This window comes from Indicator indicator, chromosome 12 (genome assembly GCF_027791375.1).
Source record: "Indicator indicator isolate 239-I01 chromosome 12, UM_Iind_1.1, whole genome shotgun sequence".
NCBI classification, from domain to species: domain Eukaryota; kingdom Metazoa; phylum Chordata; class Aves; order Piciformes; family Indicatoridae; genus Indicator; species Indicator indicator.
The window spans coordinates 4,626,057-4,646,161 of record NC_072021.1 but is presented as its reverse complement, the minus strand read 5'-3'; the positions used below and the strand labels follow the sequence as shown (position 1 = coordinate 4,646,161).

Here is a 20,105-nt window from a genome sequence, read left to right as displayed (position 1 = left end):
CAGCCTGCAGAGGAGAAGGCTCTGGGCAGACCTTAGAGCTGCATTTCTGTATCTGAAGAGAACCTACAGGAAGGCTGGGGAGGGACTGTTCAGAAGTGCTTGGAGTGATAGGATGAGAGGCAATGGTTTGAAACTGGAGTAGGGCAGATGTAGGTTGGATATCAGGAGGAAGTTCTGCACAGTGAGAGTGGTGAAACACTGGAACAGGCTGCCCAGGGAGGTGGTTGAGGCTCCATCCCTGCAGACATTCAAGCTCAGACTGGACATGGCCCTGGGCATCCTGATGTAGTTGGAGGCATCCCCGCTGAGTGCAGAGGTGCTGGACAAGATGACCTTTGAGGATCCCTCCCAACCCAATGCAACCAGCAATAACTTCATCAGATGAAGATTCAAGCTCTAATTCAAGCTCCTTGCTTTATTTTCTTTTCATTTGAGGACTTTGGAGTGGTCTGTAACAACTGAAGAAAGGAGAGGAAGGGAAATAATTAATATCAGTCCTCTTTCCAACAAAATAATTTAATCACATGGTAACTATTCTCACTTCTAGAAATACGCTAAATTCCATAATGAAAACCAATACCAGAAGCACTATTTCTGCACCTGTTTAAAACTCCACTTGGTCACAGAGCTGTCCCACCCCAGCACGCTGACCAAGGCCAGAAACAAGTCTTACCTACACTGATGATTCCATGATGATTCCAGGGGAACACTCAGGTTTCCACATCCATTTACCAAAAAGATTCTCTTCTGCCCCTGCCAGTGCTCAGAGCAGAGTCTTAATAGTGTTAGTGACACAATCACCTGGCAATGACCTTCACCCAGACAGAAAGCTCTCTTTCTGCAGCTCTCCAGGTAAACAGAAGACTGAGGGATGAGGTGAGCTAGGAGAAATGCTGACTGATGTTGTCAGCAGTTCCTGGTGTTAATCCTTTTTCCTTCTCTCACACTCTGAGTCCTTTTGTCTCAGTTGCTTCCTAGCCTCCCCTTTTCCAGTGCTGTCTCCTTGCCATAAAAATCACTGTAACGGATGTCCTGGGCTCTGCTTTCTGCACGATCTGCTGCACACCCCTGGTAGTGCAAACTGTTCCAAAGGAGCTGACTATTTCTGGTGGCTTAAAGCAGGTTTCAGGAGACATGCTCCTTTTCCAAGTCACAGAAGACTTAGTCTCATGAACAGAGAAGGGTGTTAGGCTTTTCCCCATTTCCTGCTCACCAGTTGCAAGCCAGGCTTGTTCCCTACAGCGTGGCACAAGCTCCAGTGCAAATCCAGGCCAAAAGAGCATCCTGTGGAGCTGCTTGGTCATCAGTTCCAAACGGCCTTGGAACAGGCAAGCCAAGGCAACTCAGCACTTTTAAAAATCCATTCTTCTTCAAGAAGACTGAAGAGTAGGTTTCTTCTCCAGAGCTTGTAATAAATGCCATCCTGCTGCCGGGTTCCTCTCTCACCATTAGCACTTAATCTCTCACTGAAGAGAACACAGGAACTCTTAGTGCTTACAGGCCACACTGGGGCTGTCTCTTCACAAGGACAGAAAGGCCAGCACACCTCTTCCAGCAGCTGATGGAGCAGTCATCAACTGGTCTCTGGGTCCTTCTGCCTCTTGAACCTGCAGTCTTAGACTCTAGCAATTGAAACTTCAGCCTGAAACACTGAGTGCACTGACAACAATCCATGACCCTAGATATGGCTATGCCATCATGCCAAGTAGTGCCTCTCCAAAGCCAGCTCACCTCTGAATGGGCACTTGCAACCCAGAAGGACAATGGCAGCCTGGGCTGCATCTAAAGAATTGTGGCCAGCAGGTCAAGAGAGGTGCTTCTGCCACTCTGCTCTGCAGTACTGTGTCCAGCTCTGGGACTTCCAACACAAGACAGACATGCAGCTGCTGGAGCACGTCTGGAGGAGGGCCACAAGGATGATCCAAGGGCTGGAGCACTTCTGCTATGGGGATAGGCTGAGGGGGCTGGGGGTGTTCAGCCTGGAAGAAGACACCAGGGGAACCTTACAGTTGCATTTCAATATCTGAAGGGACCCTAAAGGAAGGCTGCAGAGGGACTTTTCCTGAGGGTGTCTAGAGACAGGCCAAGGGGGAATGGTTTGAAGCTGAGGGAGAACAGGGTTAGACTGGATCTCAGAAGTTCTTCAATAGGAGGGTGGTGAGACTGCAATAGGCTGCCCGGGAGGTTGTGGCTGCCTCTTCCTGGAGGTGTTCACAGCCAGGCTGGATGAGGCCTTGAGCAGCTGAGTCTGGTTGAGAGGTGTCCCTGCCTGTGGAGGTTGGAATAGATGATCTCTGAGGTCCCTTCCAACCTGAGCCATTCTATGAGTCTATGAATTTATCTGTGCAGTATCAGATAAAAATCCTGACAGACTTCCCATTCTGAGACACCTTCCAATGTAGCAATTGCCAGGTAATCCTTTCCTTCCTCTCTGCCTGCCAAAGCCATCTCCTGTGTTCTTTATACATGAGAAGAAAGAGTTCAAGAACTGCAGTGACACTTTAAGGGTGATCAAGACAATTCACCAAGTAACAGGATACTGGAAGGGATTTTACAATGTGACTAGGGGAAGGGAGTGTGTTGAAACAGGACAGTTGCACTTTCTGAATATATAGTGTTCTGAAGTGAAGCTGAAGTGAAAGCTTAGTGAAAAAGAAAAGCATCCAAATCTGAATGCCAGTGGGAATATTTATTTCCTCACTCTTCAAATCCTGAGCCTTTTTGCTCTTCAAAATCTTGCTAGTCATCACATACCCTTCAGAATCTCTTTACAATTGTGCAGTGTTTCATGATTGCACCATAACTTGTGCACCTCTTGCAGTGAAGGCTGAAGGGAAGTCCAAGAAATTAGAAGTCTTCAGTCAGCAGAAAGTGCTCTGAAGAAAGCAGTAGAAACTGGGAAGAAATTTCCAGCACCTGCAGTTATTGGTTGCTGGTGGGCAAAAGAAAGTAAAGTTTTGGGGTGTGCTCAAGCCTTTGAGGTGAGAACTCATCCTGTAGTAGATTTTAAGAGATCTACAACCACTTGCTCATGAATAGCTATGAGCAAAGCAGATCAGCAGTGTTCATTTCCATGCCTGTGAGCCAGGGCTGCATCCCATGCCAGCATTCTGAGTCCCAGATTCTGTTGACACAGGCAATGAGGTTCTACTACTAGTTGTAAGGAACAGTCTCAGGGTGCTTTGCCCCATGCCTGTATCTGTTGATTTCCTCCTCTTCTCTTTAACACTATTGAATATTAGCTTTAACTTCATTTAGCTTCCAGAAAGCCTCCAAATTTGTTGTTTCTTCTGAGAATTCAACTCCCCAACAGTGCTTACAAGGCAGTTAAACTGTACCAAAAGTCCTCAGGTTGAGGTTTGGGTGTTAGAATCTATTTCTAGATCTAAGCATTCAGGTTTCCATCTGTTCTGAGGGAGCAGATGGAGTTTATGACCTGTTTTCCACACAAGTAGGTAGCACAGAGAAGAGGCCTTCATTCTGCATGTTTCCCACAAACCCACCGAAGCTGCTGCTCTGTTTGGAGGTCAGTCAGTTCATCAATGGATCTCCAGCTGCACTGACAAGCATAAGCTCTTGCTCCTTTCTTCTTTATCATCTTGGCTCTCAGTTTACTGAGCTCAGGCATGTTGTTCCTGTCAATCAAATGAATTCAGTTTAGGATCATGGTTTTTCTTCTAAAGAAAAGAAGATTTATGAGGCCATTTCAATTCAGGAAACCTCTCAAGAACATTGCTGACTACCAGAGCATTGCTGGCTGTGATGAATGCATTTAGGGATGTGTTTAATTTCTGGTTTGAACCCAATCTTTCCCTGAGAGCAGTCTCAGTGTCTTGCTGCTGTATTCTCAGCTCAGCTGGAGATGATGCTTTTGTAAGCAATGTCCTGTCCCATTTAGACACTCTGTGTCAGCCTCCAGAGAGTGGGCTGGGGAGGAAGCCAGGCAGAGTAAATTCTTGTGTCAAGAAATTATCCAAAAGTGGAATTAAGCTCTCAAACTTACTGTAAAAATCCCTGTGCAGAATGGGTACAACAGTGAAACCTTTCATCAGGAACTCAGGTGGTTATTCACAGATTCATGGAATGGTTTGGAAGGGACCTTGAAGATCATCTAGTTCCCCTAGGCAGGGACATCTTCCTCTAGCCCAGGTTGCTCAAGGCCTCATCTAACCTGGCCTTGAACCCCACCAGGGAGGGGGCATCCACAACCACTCTGGGCAACCTGTTCCAGTGTCTCCCTCACTGGAAAAATGGCTTGTAAAGACTGTAAGGGTGGTTGTTGAAGTGACTGAAATGAAATGGCCCTGGGAGGGGACAATGTCCATCAAACCACAAACAGCTCCTGTGCAAGCATCAACCACACCAAATGAAAGTTCAGCAGGGCTAACCCACACTGCTTCCAAAAAAAGTAAAAATGTAGCATTTTAACTCTCCCTGCTCTCATGACCTCCTCCTGCCTATTGATTACTGGCCACTGAGTTGCTCAAACACAACATTTCCAGCCCAGCTAAACAAAGAAACCCCAAAACAAACAGCTGGGGAAAACTTTTGAAAAGGTCAGGCATCTATTTATGGAAAATAAATGTTTAATCTTCAGGATTGCTACTTAAAATTCAGGTTAGTCAAAATAAATAGCTAAGTATCTGCTCAACATTACAGATTTTAATCAATAAGTATCTTAAAAAAAAGGAATTATTAATTTAAAGATCTCAGAAGCAGAATAATTTAGAGTAAATAAAAGAATCATATTTTTATTTAACCTTTCCAGCTACCAAACTCATCTCAGGAGCCTTTGTGAAACACTCTGTTTTTAATGATGCTTAAAATCATGGCAAAAATAAGATTTGCATTCAAAAAGAAATACCAAGTTTAAAACTGCAAGGAAAATACAGGAAAAACCTGACCAGTAATTCAGGAAAAATAGTGGGAAAGGAAATGATCTATCTATGACTGCTGTGCTCTTGGTGTCATACCTCCTAGTGGCCAAGCACTCCCTCTGAACACACACCTACTGCCTCCAGCTATCAGGCACATACAGAGACTTTGGTAAAAAAAGAGCCAATCACTAGGCCTTGGCATTAGGTACAGTTTGAGGGAAACTAGAAATAACTCCTCATTGTTTACAATAAATTCAGTTCATTAAAGAGGGCAGATGAGGAAGAAATTCTTTACACTGAGGGTGGTGAGACACTGGAACAGGTTGCCCAGGGAGGTGGTGGATGCCCCCTCCCTGGAGGTGTTCAAGGCCAGGTTGGATGAGAACTTGAGCAACCTGGGCTGGTGGGGGGTGTCTCCCCTCCCTCCATGGCAGTGGGGTTGGAACTAGCTGCACTGCATCTACCTCTGAAGACACAGGAGTGACATGGAGCTGCTGGAGCAGGTCCAGAGGAGGGCCACAAAGATGCTCAGGGGGTTGGAGCACCTCTGCCATAAGGACAGGCTGAGGGAGCTGGGGATGTTCAGCCTGGGGAAGAGAAGACTCCAGGGAGACCTAACAGCAGCTGTCCAGTACCTGAGGGGGGCTACAAGAAGGCTGCAGAGGGACTGTTTGCAAAGGCCTGCAGGGACAGGATGAGGGACAATGATTTGAAATGAGAGAACAGCAGATTTAGATTGGATGTGAGGAACAAGTTCTGCACCATGAGGGTGGTGGAACACTGCAACAGGTTGCCCAGGAAGGTGGTTGAGGCCCTTCCCTAGAGATATTCAAGGTCAGGCTTGACAAGGCTCTGAGAAACCTGATCTAGTGGAGGCTGTCCCTGCTGACTGCAGCAGGGTGGGACTAGGTGACCTGTGGCAGTCCCTTCCAACCCAAACCATTCTGTGAATCAATGAATCCCACTCCTCCATTTAATCAAACCTTGCTGTGAAAAGGAGTCTGTTAAGAACTCAATCTATTTGATTCTCACTGAAGATGACAGCATAACACTTGATACTGAAGTGTAACACCTGTGACTGAAGGTATGGTGAGAATCACAGAATCAATAAGGTTGGAAAAGACCTTAAGGATCATCAAGTCCAACATGTGAAGCAGAGGCTGAACCAATGCATTCATTTTGTAGGCATCCTGCAGTGGAACACCAGAGGCCAACCCATCACACAGATTATCTGCCTTTTTCAGCAGTAAAGTTACCTTGGAATCCATGAAGCTTGAATTCTTTTTAAAAGCAGAAAAGGAGAGTGATGAGGGAGGAAATGGAAAGGCATGAAAACAAGATTATGGGAGATGTTGCCCCCCTCTCCCTGGAGACTTTGCCACCTGATCACTGAACAGGGTGCACATGTGCTCCATTTTAGATAACTTGGGAGTGCTCAGGACTTTTCATCTTTCCTGGTCCCATCACGCCCCAAAGCACAGCAACACAGCAGTGATACCAAACCCAGCTCAGACATACCTGAAGAAAAGATAATCACAGGACTGATCCCAGATGTAGTCATTGAAAAGCGACACACGGAAGTCACAAGCAGTACAACGTAGCTGGTCACACGTTCTGGCCAAAAAAAGAACAAAAACTCCAAGAGCTTATTACAATCAGAGAAGCTACACAGATGATAAGTCTTCTCAAGTCTTCTCACTTACAAATACCAGAAGCAAGGTTAAAATCTTACTTTTTTTACATCTCTGGCACATCCATCATGGTTTGTGTCTTAACTATAGGCCCATGTATTATTTTTACAGATTCTTAACCTCACTGAACTCATAAAATAAGATGAGATTCTCTTGACAGATTCTCTTTGGTCCTCCTCACTGGAGTGTGGTTAGTAGGTTAAGAGAGCTTCTCCTCCCCTTCTGCTCTGCCCTGGTGAGGCCTCATCTGGAATATTGTGTCCAGGTCTGGGCCCCTCAGTTCAAGAGGACCTCAGGGAACTGCTTGAGAAAGTCCAGCACAGAGCCACAAAGCTGCTGCAGGCAATGGAACATCTTCCTGTGAGGACAGGCTGAGGGAGCTGGGGCTTGGAGCAGAGGAGCCTGAGGGCTGCCCTCATTGCTGGGGATAAAGATGTGCAGGGCAGTGTGGGGAGGATGGAGCCAGGCTCTGCTCAGGGATGTCCAAGGACAGCACAAGGGGCACTGGGGGCAAGCTGGAGCAGAGGAGGTGCCACAGGAACAGAAGGGAAAACTTTTTCCCTGTGAGCTCACAACAGGAGTGTTGAAACTATATATCTTGAAGGTCCCCTCCAACCCAAACCACATTGTGAATCTTTGATCTATCAATTCCTCAAACAAACAAAAGATCTATTGGTCAACACCAGAAGACTGGAAGGGACCAGCTGCCTTCCACTGCAGTTACAGGCAGCCACATGTTTAGATTAAAACAAGGCTGTCCTGTCCTCCTGCCCACTTCAGAGGCAGAAACACAGCTGTGAATAAAGTAATACTAGAGCAAGCAGAACAACTTTTGATCACATTTCTTACCTTTTTGAAATGTTTGTTCCTATGCCAGATGGTGAAGCACTTCCACCCAGGTACACTGGACAGCATCTGTATGGATTGCACGAAAAAAAGTTACAGCTCAGCAAAACGTTTCTGAGGAAGTCGTGCAGTGCTCCTCCCAGTTTAACAGCATGGCATTTCTGACATGGTAGTGGTTAAACACAGGCAAAGCATCCAAATGCTTACAACTAAGTTTATAATTTCATTACCAAGCTGTTAAAAGCAAAACTCTATGATGACAACCCTCTACACCACATACACCCTGGACTACACAGGGCAGCACTTGATAAAGGTCCTTGTGCTTAAGTCAAAGGAAGCTGTTGTTTAATAACATGATAATTACTTTGATAACAAATAATTTTGAGCGCACAAAATCACATTACAGTTCTTCAAAACTATCTGGTTATCTTGAATTTTCTTTACATGGATTCACAGATTGCATTGGGCTGGGAGGGATCCTCAAAGGTCATCTTGTCCAGCACCCCTGCCCTCAGCAGGGATGCCTCCAACTACATCAGGATGCCCAGGGCCACGTCCAGTCTGATCTTGAATGTCTGCAGGGATGGAGCCTCAACCACCTCCCTGGGCAGCCTGTTCAGTATTTCACCACTCTCACAGTGCAGAACTTCCTCCTGATGTCCAACCTGAATCTGCTCTGCTCCAGTTTCAAACCCTTGCCTCTCATCCTATCCCCACAGACCCCTCTGAACAGTCCCTCCCCAGCCTTCCTGTAGGTCCCCTTCAGATACTGAAATGCAGCTCTAAGGTCTGCCCAGAGCCTTCTCTTCTCCAGGCTGAACAGCCCCAATTCTTTCAGCCTGTCTTCATAGCAGAGGTGCTGCAGCCCTCTGATCATCTTGGTGGCTCTCCTCAGAACCTCAGAACATGTCCATGTCTCTCTTGTGTTGGGGGCCCTAGAGCTGGACACAGAACTCCAAAAAACTCCAAACAGTACTCCATTTAAAAAGAATGCTTCTCTAAATATTCAATTTCTTAGTGTCAACAGAGATTAAACAGCAGCAGTATTAGCAGCCAGACAACAAGCTGTAATCACACCAGGTTCAACCAGCACAGACATTCTTCATTTACCTTTTCCTAGGAGCCTGTACAACAGCACCAGAGTTTTCAGCTGTGAGACTTGCAGAGTTAGACTTCAATTTCTATTTTAAAAGCAATCAAACGGGAAAAAATAGCAGCATTAGAGCAAGGTAACAACATTCTGTTTTACTTAATAAGCAGGAGGCAGAAAATCTCAGTCACAGAGAAATGGGAAGAAGAATTTGGGCATTTTCTTACTCAGGTTTCTGTGAGGTTCTTTGAGACAAGGAGCTGCTGCAGTAAGAGTTAAAATGAAGAGCAAGGCTTCTCCATTCCCAGCTCTGCCTAAAGGAATTCAGCACCACATGATCACTTTGACTTTACAGGCAGGACTTTGAGGCAGGAAATGAAACACAAAGGTATTTCACGCCTTCTTCTGAATAATTTTACTGTTAAACCCAGCTTTAATTTAGGAAGCTTCTCCCTCCATGTCTGTGAGTTTTTCTTTTACTGAAAACACACCAAGGCCTTACATTAGTCAAAAAGAGAAAATGTCTTTGAAAAGTTTCTTCTTTGCTGCATATGAAATAGTTTATATGAATTCTAGGCTTCCAGATCCCAAATGGAAGTCCTAGGGATATAACATGGAATTATTTAGCCTGGAGAAGACAAGGCCTGGGAGAATCTTATGAGTCTATAAAACTACATGATGGTGAAGAACAAAGACAATGTAGCCAGAATCACAGGATCACAGGGTGTTAGGGGTTGGAAGGGGCCTTTGAAGATCATCAAGTCCAACCCCCCTGCCAGAGCAGAATCATAGAATCCAGCACAGGTTGCACAGGAACACATCCAGACAGAGCTTGAAAGTCTCCAGAGAAGGAGACTCCACAACCTCTCTGGGCAGCCTGCTCCAGGGCTCTGTGACCCTCACAGTGAAGAAGTTCCTCCTCATGTTGAAGTGGAACCTCCTGTGCTGTAGTTGCCATCCATTGCTCCTTGTCCTATCCCAGGGTGCAACTGAGCAGAGCCTGTCTCCTCCCTTTTGACCTCCCCCAGCCCTCAGATATTTATAAATATTGATTAAATCCCCTCTCAGTCTTCTCCTCTCCACACTAAACACCCCCAGGGCTCTTAGCCTCTCCTCTCCGGGCAGTGCTCCAGTCCCTTCAGCATCCTTGCAGCCCTCCCTTGGACTCTCTCCAGCAGATCCCTGTCCCTCTTGAACTGGGGAGCCCAGATCTGGATGCAATATTCCAGGTGAGGTCTCACTAGGGCAGAGTAGAGGAGGAGGAGAACCTCCCTGGCTCTGCTGGACACACTCCTCTGAATGCACCCCAGGACCCCATTGGCCTTCTTGGCCACCAGGGCACATTGCTGTCCCATGCAGAACTTGTTGTCCCCCAGCACTCCCAGGTCCTTCTCCACAGGGCTGCTCTCTAGTCATCTTGGTGGGGACCACTGCCAGGAGCAGAGGCAATAAGCACAAACTAAAATCTCCAGATAACAATATCAAGAAACTTCTCCACTTCTTGTGAGGGTGGACAGACACTATAAGAGGCTACTCAGAGCGACTGTAGAGTCTCCATCCTTGGAGATACTCAAAAGCTGTCTGGACACTGTTTTGGGCAACCAGCTCTAGATAGCCCTGCCTGAGTAGATGGCTAGATCAGATGATCTCCAGAGGTCCCTCTTCCAACCTCAACCCTTCTGTGGTATGTAACATTATGCTCTATCTTGAACTAGTATTTCCTTTAGTTTATTTATTGCTTTTAATTTAATTTAATTTAAAGTTACTGTCTGGGTGAGCCCATCTCTCCTGTTCCTCACTACAGGATTGTTGCATTTTCCTTTCACCTTTATTTCCCAAGTTTATGCTACAGCTTGTTTTAGTCCATTCCAAACCCTCCTATCCCCCCAACAGTTATAGTTTATGGTGCTTTTCTTTCCACTGCTGGAACTCATCTGTTCTGCATTTCTCCAGACTCCTACTCACCAGAGGTGTTTTGATAAGGCTGCTGTCATTACAGATTTCATCAATAATGTCATCTAGATCTTCTTCACTGCTGCCAGCACTCATTAACAGTTTAGCTGATCTGAAAACCAAACAAATCAGCCTTCAGTTTGCAGCCTGACCAGACCAGTTCTAAGAATTGTAAGTTAAAACATAAAATTACAGGCTTTTTTCCCTCTAATATTCTGTAGTATCTCAGGTAGGTCACCCAAACCCCAACTGAATGGATGTACTGCAGGATCACAGTATCACAGTGTATTAGAGGTTGGAAGGGACCTCCAGAGATCATCCAGTCCAACCCCCCTGCCAGAGCAGCATCACCCAGGGGAGTCTGCACAGGAATGCATCCAGGTGAGTTTTGAAAGTCTCCAGAGAAGGAGACTCCACAACCTCTCTGGGCAGCCTGCTCCAGGGCTCTGTCACCCTCACTGTAAAGAAGTTTCTCCTCATGTTGAAGTGAAATCTTTATGTTCAAGTTTGAACCTGTTGTCTCTTGTCTTATTACTAAGCACCACCAAAAGAGCCTGGCCCCCTCCCCTCGACCCCCACCCCTCAGCTATTGATAGACATTGATCAGATCCCTCTCAGCCTTCTCTTCTACAGACTAAACAGCCTCAGGGCTCTCAGTCTCTCTTCACAGGGGAGATGCTCAAGTCCCCTAAGCATCCTCCTGGCTCTCCCTTGGACTCTCTCCAGCAGGTCTTTGTCTCTCTTGAACTGGGTAGCCCCAAAGTGGACACAGGATTGCAGCTGTGGTCTCAGCAGGGCAGAGTAAACAGGTAGAAGAACTTCTCTAGACCTGCTGGGCACACCCTTCTTAATGCATCCCAGGATCCCATTGCCTTTCAGTCCCTGTTGAAGTGTCCCATCACAGATCTTTCTTTTGCTTGCTTCATTTATTTCCAGCCACTTCCAAGCATGAATAAAACTATCACAATGCAACCTGTGGTGTGCTTGCTGAGCAATAAATTGGCAACCTCTGATTTTTCACATTAATCTTCAGCAGCAGGAATATGAAAGGTCAGAGGGAGTTGCCTCCTTATGCTAAACAACTGTAAAGCTTCTGGAGGAATTCCTACCAAGCTGTATGCACTCAGACTACCTGCACTTTGCTTTCATGCAAGTGAGAAGTCTTGTCACTCAAATCTGATGTTTGCTAGCTCTTTGTCAAGGAAAGGGAGGCCTGTAGTGCTGCTGCACCAATGAATCAAGAACAAATCTACTCCTGAGAACAAGCAAAACTCTGTGACTGAAAAAAAATTACTGTAATCAGACTGACTACATTTTGCTGTTCATCTAACCCTTATGCAAACAAGAGGAAAGTCCAGTAATGAATGTGCCTAAAGGTAATGGCTTTGTTGGGCTTGCATTAGCCATATGGCTCTTCGATATCCTTGCCTGGGACACCAAAATGCCCGCTGCCTAAGCAGGCACCAGCCCACGTGTGGAGACAGCTAGCCACGCCTCCCTGGTCCACAGACCTTCCAACCAGTCTGAGGCACCAGTGAGGGCCAGGATGGAAACCTGAGGGCAGGCAGACACCTTTGAGGAGCAGGATGGAAACCTGAGGGCTAGCAATGATACCTGTGAGGGTCAGGATGGAGACCTGAGGAGCAGGCTGGAAACCTGAGGGTAGGCAGTAGTGTGGCAGACTGCTTGACAGTAGGCAGCAGTGACTCTGTCACACCAAACCCTGCTATTCAGACCCATCAGTTGTGACATTTGAAGTGGCTACATAAAAATGTAGAACATAAATGATGTGTTACTGTAGGAGATATGGCTAATGCAAAATAAAAAAGGGGGAGAATACATAAATGACTGAAGTGGCAGCAGAATAAAATGTTTGATAATAATATTGCTGAAGTTCTTCCTGCCTGAAATCGCAAGATTTATCGATATTTGCTACATACTACACGTCCAGTCTCTTAGAGAGCTGGGTTCCCCCTGCCCCTACCTCACAAGCAGATTAGTGCAGTTTTTAGCGCCATATTTAATCCGAGGCTGCGATACTCCCAAGAGACAAAGACCGCCTGAAGTAACTCAACTCGCTGGCACACGACTCGTGTGTTTACAAATAAGTAAGCCCGCGGATACTCGCTGACCGCCGGACAGCGCCGCAGTTCCCCACCCTCGCTGTTTTCCGTTCCCGAGGCGGCCCCGGCCGCCAGGCCCCACCCGCCCTCAGGCCGCACGGGGCGGGGCGGGGGCCCGCTCGGCGCGGCGGGGCGGAGCGTGGGGGCGCCGGGGCCGCCGCGGAACCGCTCACCTGCCCTTCTTCGCGCCCTCCTCCTCGCCGTCGCCGTGCCGGCGGCCACCTGTCGCCCCCTGTCCCGGCAGGCGGGAGAGCCGCCTCTCCACTTCATCCAGTAGCCGGTCCAGGTCGTCCGCCATCTTGCCTCCGCCAGCCGTTGCCATGGCCGCCCCACACCGCCCACGCCGGCAGGGGCGGAGTCTTCGCGCCCTGAGGGGTGTCGGGGGCGACTGTGGAGCTCGTACAAGGCAGGGCGTCCCTGCTGTCCGGTGTGGACCCGCCTGGCGCTTCGGGCAGACAGGAGTGAACAACAACGACCGGAAAAAAAAAAAAAAAAGAAAAAAAAAAAGAAAGAAAAATGCCACCGAGCTGTTGTGCCCTGGCCGTAGTCGGCAGGATTCGAACCTGCGCGGGGAGACCCCAATGGATTTCTAGTCCATCGCCTTAACCACTCGGCCACGACTACGCCTGCTGACACTTGTACTCCCTCCGCATTAGGTCTAACTACTCAAGCTGCCTCCACGCCAAACTGGGTCAGGTCGGGCCGCTCCGCCACGGCCGACTGCCTGGGGAGGAAAAGGAAAGGTTACCGTTTGCGAAGTCCCGCGGGAGAACGACTGGTTTGGGGGTTCTTCGGCATAGATTAGAAAGAGACGTTGAAAGAATGGCTCCAACACCTTTAGCAGCAGGTACGTCCTCAAGCGTACCTCCCCGACAGCGTTTGGGGCACTGGCGGCAGGCTCTGGTACGGACTGGGGAGAGGAGCTTGCGGGTGGCCGGTTTCGGCTGATTCCGGCCGGTTCTGGCTGGCTTCGGGGGAAGCAGCTGCGGCCCCACGCCACCTCCCACTTGGCTGTGGGATATCTGGGGCTGGGCAGTGGCAGGGCAAGGCCTCACTGTCCTCGACGACTTCAGCAGGCAGGATTTTTCTGTGCATGTGCGCTTTATTTAGCGGGTTTGAGGAGGGTCCCATAAAACACGGGTCTCGCCTATCGCCGTGTTCATTAATCCAGACAAACGTTGGAGGTGTCTGTAGCAGGGCTGCCACTGCATTGCTCCAGCCTTCCTCTGTCTACGGAGACAAACAGGAGGTCAAATGTCTCCGGGTGTGCAAACGGCCAGTGCTGATGCTTAGAATCAGAATTGTTAGGGTTGGAACCATGGCCTTAAATTTGACCACCTTTAGCTTCTGGAAATCAATTTGAACGCAACAAAAGGAATCATAGAATCACAAAATTGTCAGGGTTGGAAGGGACCTCAAGGATCATCCACTTCCAACCCCACTGCCATGGCCAGGGACACCTCACACTACAGCAGGTTGCTCACAGCCACATCCAGCCTGGATGCAAAAACCTCCAGGGATGAGGCTTCCACCACCTCCCTGGGCAACCTGTGCCAGTGTCTCACCACCCTCATGGGGAAGAATTTCTTCCTAACATCCAATTTGAATCTCCCCATTTCTAGTTTTGTTCCATTCCCCCCAGTCCTATCACTCCCTGACACCCTCAAAAGTCCCTCCCCAGCTTTCTTGGAGCCCCCTTCAGATCCTGGAAGGCCACAAGAAGGTCTCCTCAGAGCCTTCTCTTCTCTAGACTGAACAACCCCAACTCTCTCAGTCTGTCTCCATAGCAGAGCAGCTCCAGCCCTCTGCTCATCCTCCTGGCCCTTCTCTGGACACCTTCCAGCACCTTCAGATCCTTCTTGTAATAGAGGCTCCAGAACTGGACACAGAGCTCCAGGTGTGGTCTCCCCAGAGTGGAGCAGAGGGGGAGAATCCCCTCCCTGGCCCTGCTGGCTATGCTTCTCTTGCTGCAGCCCAGGCTGTGGTTGATTTTCTGGGCTGCTTCGAGACAAATGCTGGAGGCTAGTGCTGTGTCTTACTGTATTTGAGTAGGAACCCAAGGAAGCGATTTAGAGAGAGCAAAACCCCAGCGTTGCTGTCTCTTCACGTCGGCTCAGGAAGCTGAGGGCTCACACACACTCCCCCACTGCCAAGGCTCTTCAAAATTTGTCAGCCTGTGATGAAATGGGGGCTGCAGTCCTTAGCAGCTCCAAGCAAAGCCTCTCGGTTACAAGGTGTTTTACAATTCTCCTGGCACTCCAAGTAATGAGTTGCAAGCCCTGTTCGAATTCCCTTTTACTTAAGCTTTTATTTCATCGTTCCATTTTTCCCTCCCCACGCATCTTGGGGCTCCAGCCTGTACCACAGCAGTGCTGCTGAGGGAGTTGTGTTGGGCAGAGCAGTCGTGAGCCTTCCCTGGGTTGATGTGATGGAAGAAACTAAATAGTGTTGATGCTGCTCCAGCTCTTTTAAGTGGTCCCTTGGTCAGGACTCGGTGTCATGTAGGTAAATTCAATCCAGAAGAAGTGGATTTTTTTTGGGGTGGAATTTTTAACATTCATCTCTCGCAGCTGCGGAGAGTTTAAACTAATCACAATTCTCCCTGGTATGCTATCATCTCTGTAATTTGAAAAAGGATCAGGAGCCCACAGGCTTGGAAAACCTTGAAGAATCTCTTGTCCTGAAATACATCATCACATGTGGAAAAGGCCACTTGCTGCATCATCTTAAAGGAGCTTAAGAATGCCGAAATCCAGTATCGCTCTGGCATTCTTTCAAATGGCCTCAGAAATCTGAGTACATTCTCTTTTAACTGCAGAACAGCTTCTTTCCCTTCCCATCAATCCTGTGGCTGTCAGTCTGTCTGCTGCAAGGTGCCAAAAATGTATGGAGTGTCTATGGGATAATGGTGCCAAAGTCAAGGGTGCCTCAAGGCCTTCTCCCATGAACCCACTGCAACATTTGTTCAGTTGGAAAGCATTTGGAACCAAAAAGGAAAAAAAAAAAAAGGCATAGACCTTTAAATTCCTTAAAAACTGCAAAGATTGCTTTTGTGCAGATTGCTGCCTGCTGTTTAGGTCCTTGTTGTTCAAAACTTCTGAAAGGCCTGATGCAATCAAAGAGACTTACTGGGTCAGATTGATTCCAGACCAGTCCCTGGAATCACATTGGGGTGAATCTGACATACTGGGCCTTCAGCTGAGCTGTGACCAGGAGAAAGGAGTTGAGGTTGTGCCCTGAATTTTGCCCACTGTTAGGAAATGAGTGATTTTATTTGTAGAAATCATGTCTCCGTCTGACTGCTTGGTGCTTATATTGGTGCAGACAGAAAGGTTACTGACTTCTGAGGGCTGGAAAAGTACCAAATGACCACTTTGTCTGATGATAATACCTAGAAATTATTTTTTTAAAATACTTTCTCAGTCTGTTCTTAGGAGGAGAGAACAAAAAGCCTGTTCTGGGCAGAATCTGTGATATTCTCTAATCTTCAAGCTCCTGTGAACTTTCTCAGCAGTGCTGAGAAACTGGATTTTGCCACCACAATGCTGAGGACAAAAAGACTTCCTAGGGCAGGATGTTAATTGCCTCTTCTGTTTTCCCTGGGATCCAAAGTGAGCCTTAATTGAGAGTGTGCACAGCTTTCCTCACCCCACTTCTCTGAATGATGAACTCTTTGGGGCTGAGGTGATGACAGAGGTCAGCATAGTGAAGGGAATACCAGAGCTGTCATTCCAAATGCCACCTGCAGCCAGCCAGGGGAGAAATGATTGCAGGAACGCACTATTTTGTTTTCTTTTATCTGTGAGGTTGTGTCACATTGCAACCTTTTCTCCCTTCCCATTTCTTGCCCCGGAAGGTGGTCTGAAGGTAGCACAGTGACTGCCTCTCCCTAAGGTGTGCTGTTGCCTCCATCAGATGTAGAACCAGTCCTGCTCTGAGTCACAGGACATTGCTCTAACCCTGTTCCTGGAGGTCAGGCTCCAGTGTAACACCGTTCTGAGTGACACCACCACTTACTGTGCAGTAGTGGTGCGGTGCATCCACATGAGCAATTCAGGCTGAATGTAGACTCCTGGCCATGATTTAACTACTAGCAAGCATTTCTGTGGATGAAATGATTCTGTGTGAAGATATCAGATCGGGAGACAGCTTCTTGAAAGACCACTTGGCAGCAAAAAGAGCAGTGTCTGCAAGATTCCTCATATAGCATTATTCATTTGTGGTGTTGAGAGACAGCCTTGGATCAGAGGACAGTTTAGTCTTGGGCTTCACTGCCAATACTTCCATCAAGGGTGCCAGCTTAGAGGGTGAGTTTTTGCTTTGGTTTTCTGCCTCACACATGAGGGACCAGATTGGCATAAGGACTGGAACAACTTTCAGTTACTTGGAACCTTCCCTTGAATTAATAATTTCAGGGTTAAGGTATGTGAGCACCTACCACCTAGTCCCTGGGCTACCTAGTTCTCTTGCAAAGGAAGGTAAGCCTGCAAAGTGCAGGTAGATGTCCAAAGTGACCACCTTGCTGGCAGGGGTAAACATTTTGGGATGTTTAACTATCACACATGCCCATTTTCACATGAGTGTGACAGTGTGCTGCTTACCAAGGGAAGCAGAACAGCACACACAGCAAAAAAAGATATTTTTCTGGGGGCCTTTTAACAAACCTGGCATAAGAGTCCTGAAAACTCACTGTGACATTTTGATCTCCTTGAGGGCATAACAAACACAGTAAAGTCATTTCTGGCTTGTGAGGCTGTGTATCAAGAAGATCACACCTCCAAATCAATGATAATTATGTGTAACTTCAAATAAAAATGGTGTTGCCAGGCCCTGTGTGGTTTAACTGTGCCCTGATTCTCTGACAGCAGAGGTGTCTGTCCCTGTAAAGCAGGGCAGAGGGAGGCACAGGGTGATCCAGCAGCTTAATGCAGTGGAAACATCTCATCACCAGTCAAAAACGTTTCCATTTAAAAGACGGAAATGATAATTAGCAGCAAATATAAAATAGTAGTTGTGCCAGGAAGGACCTAAGCTGTGGAACATGAGTAGCAAGGAGCAGGCATCCAGCAGAGCATCTGGGGCTATTGTGGAAAAATCCTTTCTACTCCCTGCTCCTCAGGTGCTGAGAGACAGCACGTGAGACCATCCTAGTTAATGGACACAGGAGCTGAAACCAAAGCAGTGGCAGTGTTACATCACCCTTGCCAAGGCTGGAAAATGTCTTTCAGGGATGATTCTCCAGGCAGGCTGGGTGCAGAGTGGTCTGAAGAAAGAGTTGTTGGTTGCTGAGCAGCTCCCCAGCAGCCAGCAGTGCCCTCCTGCAGCCCAGCAGGCAGCTGTGTGCTGGGCTGCAGCCAGAGGAGTGTGGGCAGCAGGGCAAGAGAGGGGATTCTGCCCCTTGACTCTGCTCTGCTGAGACCTCACCTCCAATCCTGCCTCCAGCTCTGGTGTCCCCAGCAGAAGGAGGACACAGAGCTGCTGGAGTGAGTCCAGAGGAGGCTACAAGGATGATCCAAGGGCTGGAGCAGCTCTGCTGTGAGGATAGGCTGAGGGAGCCGGGGGTGTTCAGCCTGGGGAAGACTCCAGGAGGACCTTAGAGCTGCCTTCCACAACAGCTGAAGGGATCCTGCAGGAAGGCTGCAGAGGGACTTTTCCTGAGAGTGTCTAGAGACAGGACAAGGGGGAGTGGTTTGAAGCTGAGGGAGAGCAGGGTTAGACTGGAGCTGAGGAAGAAGTTCTTCAGTACAAGGTTGGTGACTCTGGAACAGGCTGCCCAGGGAGGCTGTGGCTGCTTCCTCCCTGTGGGTGTTCAAGGCCAGGTTGGATGAGGCCTTGAGCAGCTGAGTCTGGTTGAGAGGTGTCCCTGCCCATGGCAGGGGGTTGGAGTAGATGACCTCTGATGTCCCTTCCAACCTAAGCCTCCCCTATCTAGGAGCTCACTAAATGCTAAAAGGAGATCTCCATGTCTGTAAATCAGTAAGGAGGTTTGCCTTTGTACTTGAGATAAAGACTTTTCCCAGTGCAGTTTTCAAAAAGGGGAGTGGTGAAAGGCAAAATGAAATCCTAGAACCCCACTGACTTCAGCAGGGTCAGGATGTCACTTAGAAGGCTAAAATCCAGCCCACCTCATTGCAGTGTTCCTTACTTGGCATGCCGGTAGCTCTGCTTCCAGCTCCAAGTGCTATGGCCCAGCAGAGGGCATTGCAGGGTGACATTACTGCTTTTCAGGCTCTACGAGAAGGTAAACGGAACATCACGTTTATTTTAATGACCTCCACTGGGAATGTAGATTTATCAGTCATTTAAAACCCAGAGATGCTGCTAGCAGACTCCAGTTGGAAGGCAAAAGGAAATTTTCCTTGCATTCTAAACTCCCTGGTGCTCAAAAGAGAAAAGTAGTGGCAGAGAGCCCTTGCTTTTCACTATCTCTATCACACAATTAATTTTCCTGTTTTTAATGACATTGTAGGCTGAATTGCAAAGGCTTGTTTTAGGCTGAGACCCTCCTGACATCTTGTAAAAAATAATAAATGGTCCTCTATAAAGACAAAATACAAAATTGAAGTGGTGTGAGCAAAAAGGTTAAGAGAGAAACATAGATGTGAACGACAAACAGAATTGCAAAGAGTGGATACAAGAAATGATTTTTTAACAAGGACAGGGGTGTGCCATGTACCAAACCAAGAAGCTAGAGGGTACCCAGCTACCCATGGGCACTGCACAGCCTTCAGTGCCAGGTTTCTGTTTCTCCTGGCACCTCTGTTCCATGCCCTGCAACCTTCCCCCCCCTGCCCCATTACACATCAGGAGCACATTAGGGGACAGAGAGGGATCTAGCTCCCATGCAGGGCAGTTGAAGTGTCCCTTGACCCTGTCCCCACATCCTGTCCCAGTCCTGTCCCAAAACAGTAGTGCCAGTCCACTTCCTGGAGGCAGTACATGATCAAGCTGACTCCACAAAACAGACAAGCCAGAACACAGGAGGTGTCACCTCAACACGTGGGGACGCTTTTTCTCTATGAGGGTGCTGGAGCCCTGGAGCAGCTGCCCAGAAAGGTTGTGAAATCTCCTTCTCTGGAGACTTTCAAAACCTGCCTGGATGCCTTCCTGTGTCACCTGCCATAGGTGACCCTGTCCTGTCAGGGGAGTTGGACTCATCTCTGGAGGTCGCTTCCAACCCCTAACATTCTGTGATGTCCCATTAGGTCTGTGTCTGCAGGCAGTGTTTAATCCAGTTTATTGTGTGGCCATCCAGCAAACTGAGCGGACAAATGAGCTGGGAGAGGAGAGTGAGTGATTGAAGGCAGAAAGGGGAGGCTGAGAGATGTGTGGAGCAACAGAGCATTCTCTTGTTCAACACTTGCTCTTTGGCAGGTCACAAGATGATTCAGCACGTCTGGAAGTTGCTACTATCATTGCAGCTTTTACGGATGGGGAAACTGAGGTACCCAGGAGGTTGTATCCTACCTGGGCTCCTCAGGTAAAATCAGGACAGAAGTACTAAGGGCACTCCCACCCCTCCTGG

General features: G+C 48.0%; 1 protein-coding gene and 1 non-coding gene across 2 annotated transcripts; both read right to left on the bottom strand.

Annotated features, from left to right (window-relative positions):
• Positions 1-3,475: 3,475 nt before the first annotated feature.
• Positions 3,476-12,878, bottom strand: CFAP418 (cilia and flagella associated protein 418). Its single transcript, XM_054385623.1, has 6 exons — positions 12,754-12,878; positions 10,470-10,569; positions 8,525-8,595; positions 7,418-7,483; positions 6,396-6,491; positions 3,476-3,635 (listed from the first exon to the last, which is right to left on the bottom strand). Exons 1-6 carry the CDS (start codon positions 12,876-12,878, stop codon positions 3,476-3,478), a joined length of 618 nt encoding a protein of 205 aa, XP_054241598.1.
• A 244-nt stretch (positions 12,879-13,122) lies between these two features.
• TRNAS-AGA (transfer RNA serine (anticodon AGA)) lies at positions 13,123-13,204 on the bottom strand. The gene has a single exon. It is a non-coding gene; the product is annotated as a tRNA-Ser (tRNA).
• Positions 13,205-20,105: the final 6,901 nt, after the last annotated feature.

Excerpts from the sequence above, each read along its gene's own strand:
- CFAP418 (XM_054385623.1), bottom strand. The coding sequence starts at position 12,878 with ATGGCGGACGACCTGGACCGGCTACTGGATGAAGTGGAGAGGCGGCTC. Across the intron at positions 6,492-7,417 it reads GGAACAAACATTTCAAAAAG|AACGTGTGACCAGCTACGTT; the intron begins GTAAGAAATGTG and ends TTTTTTGGCCAG. Across the intron at positions 3,636-6,395 it reads TGTGATTATCTTTTCTTCAG|GAACAACATGCCTGAGCTCA; the intron begins GTATGTCTGAGC and ends TTTGATTGACAG.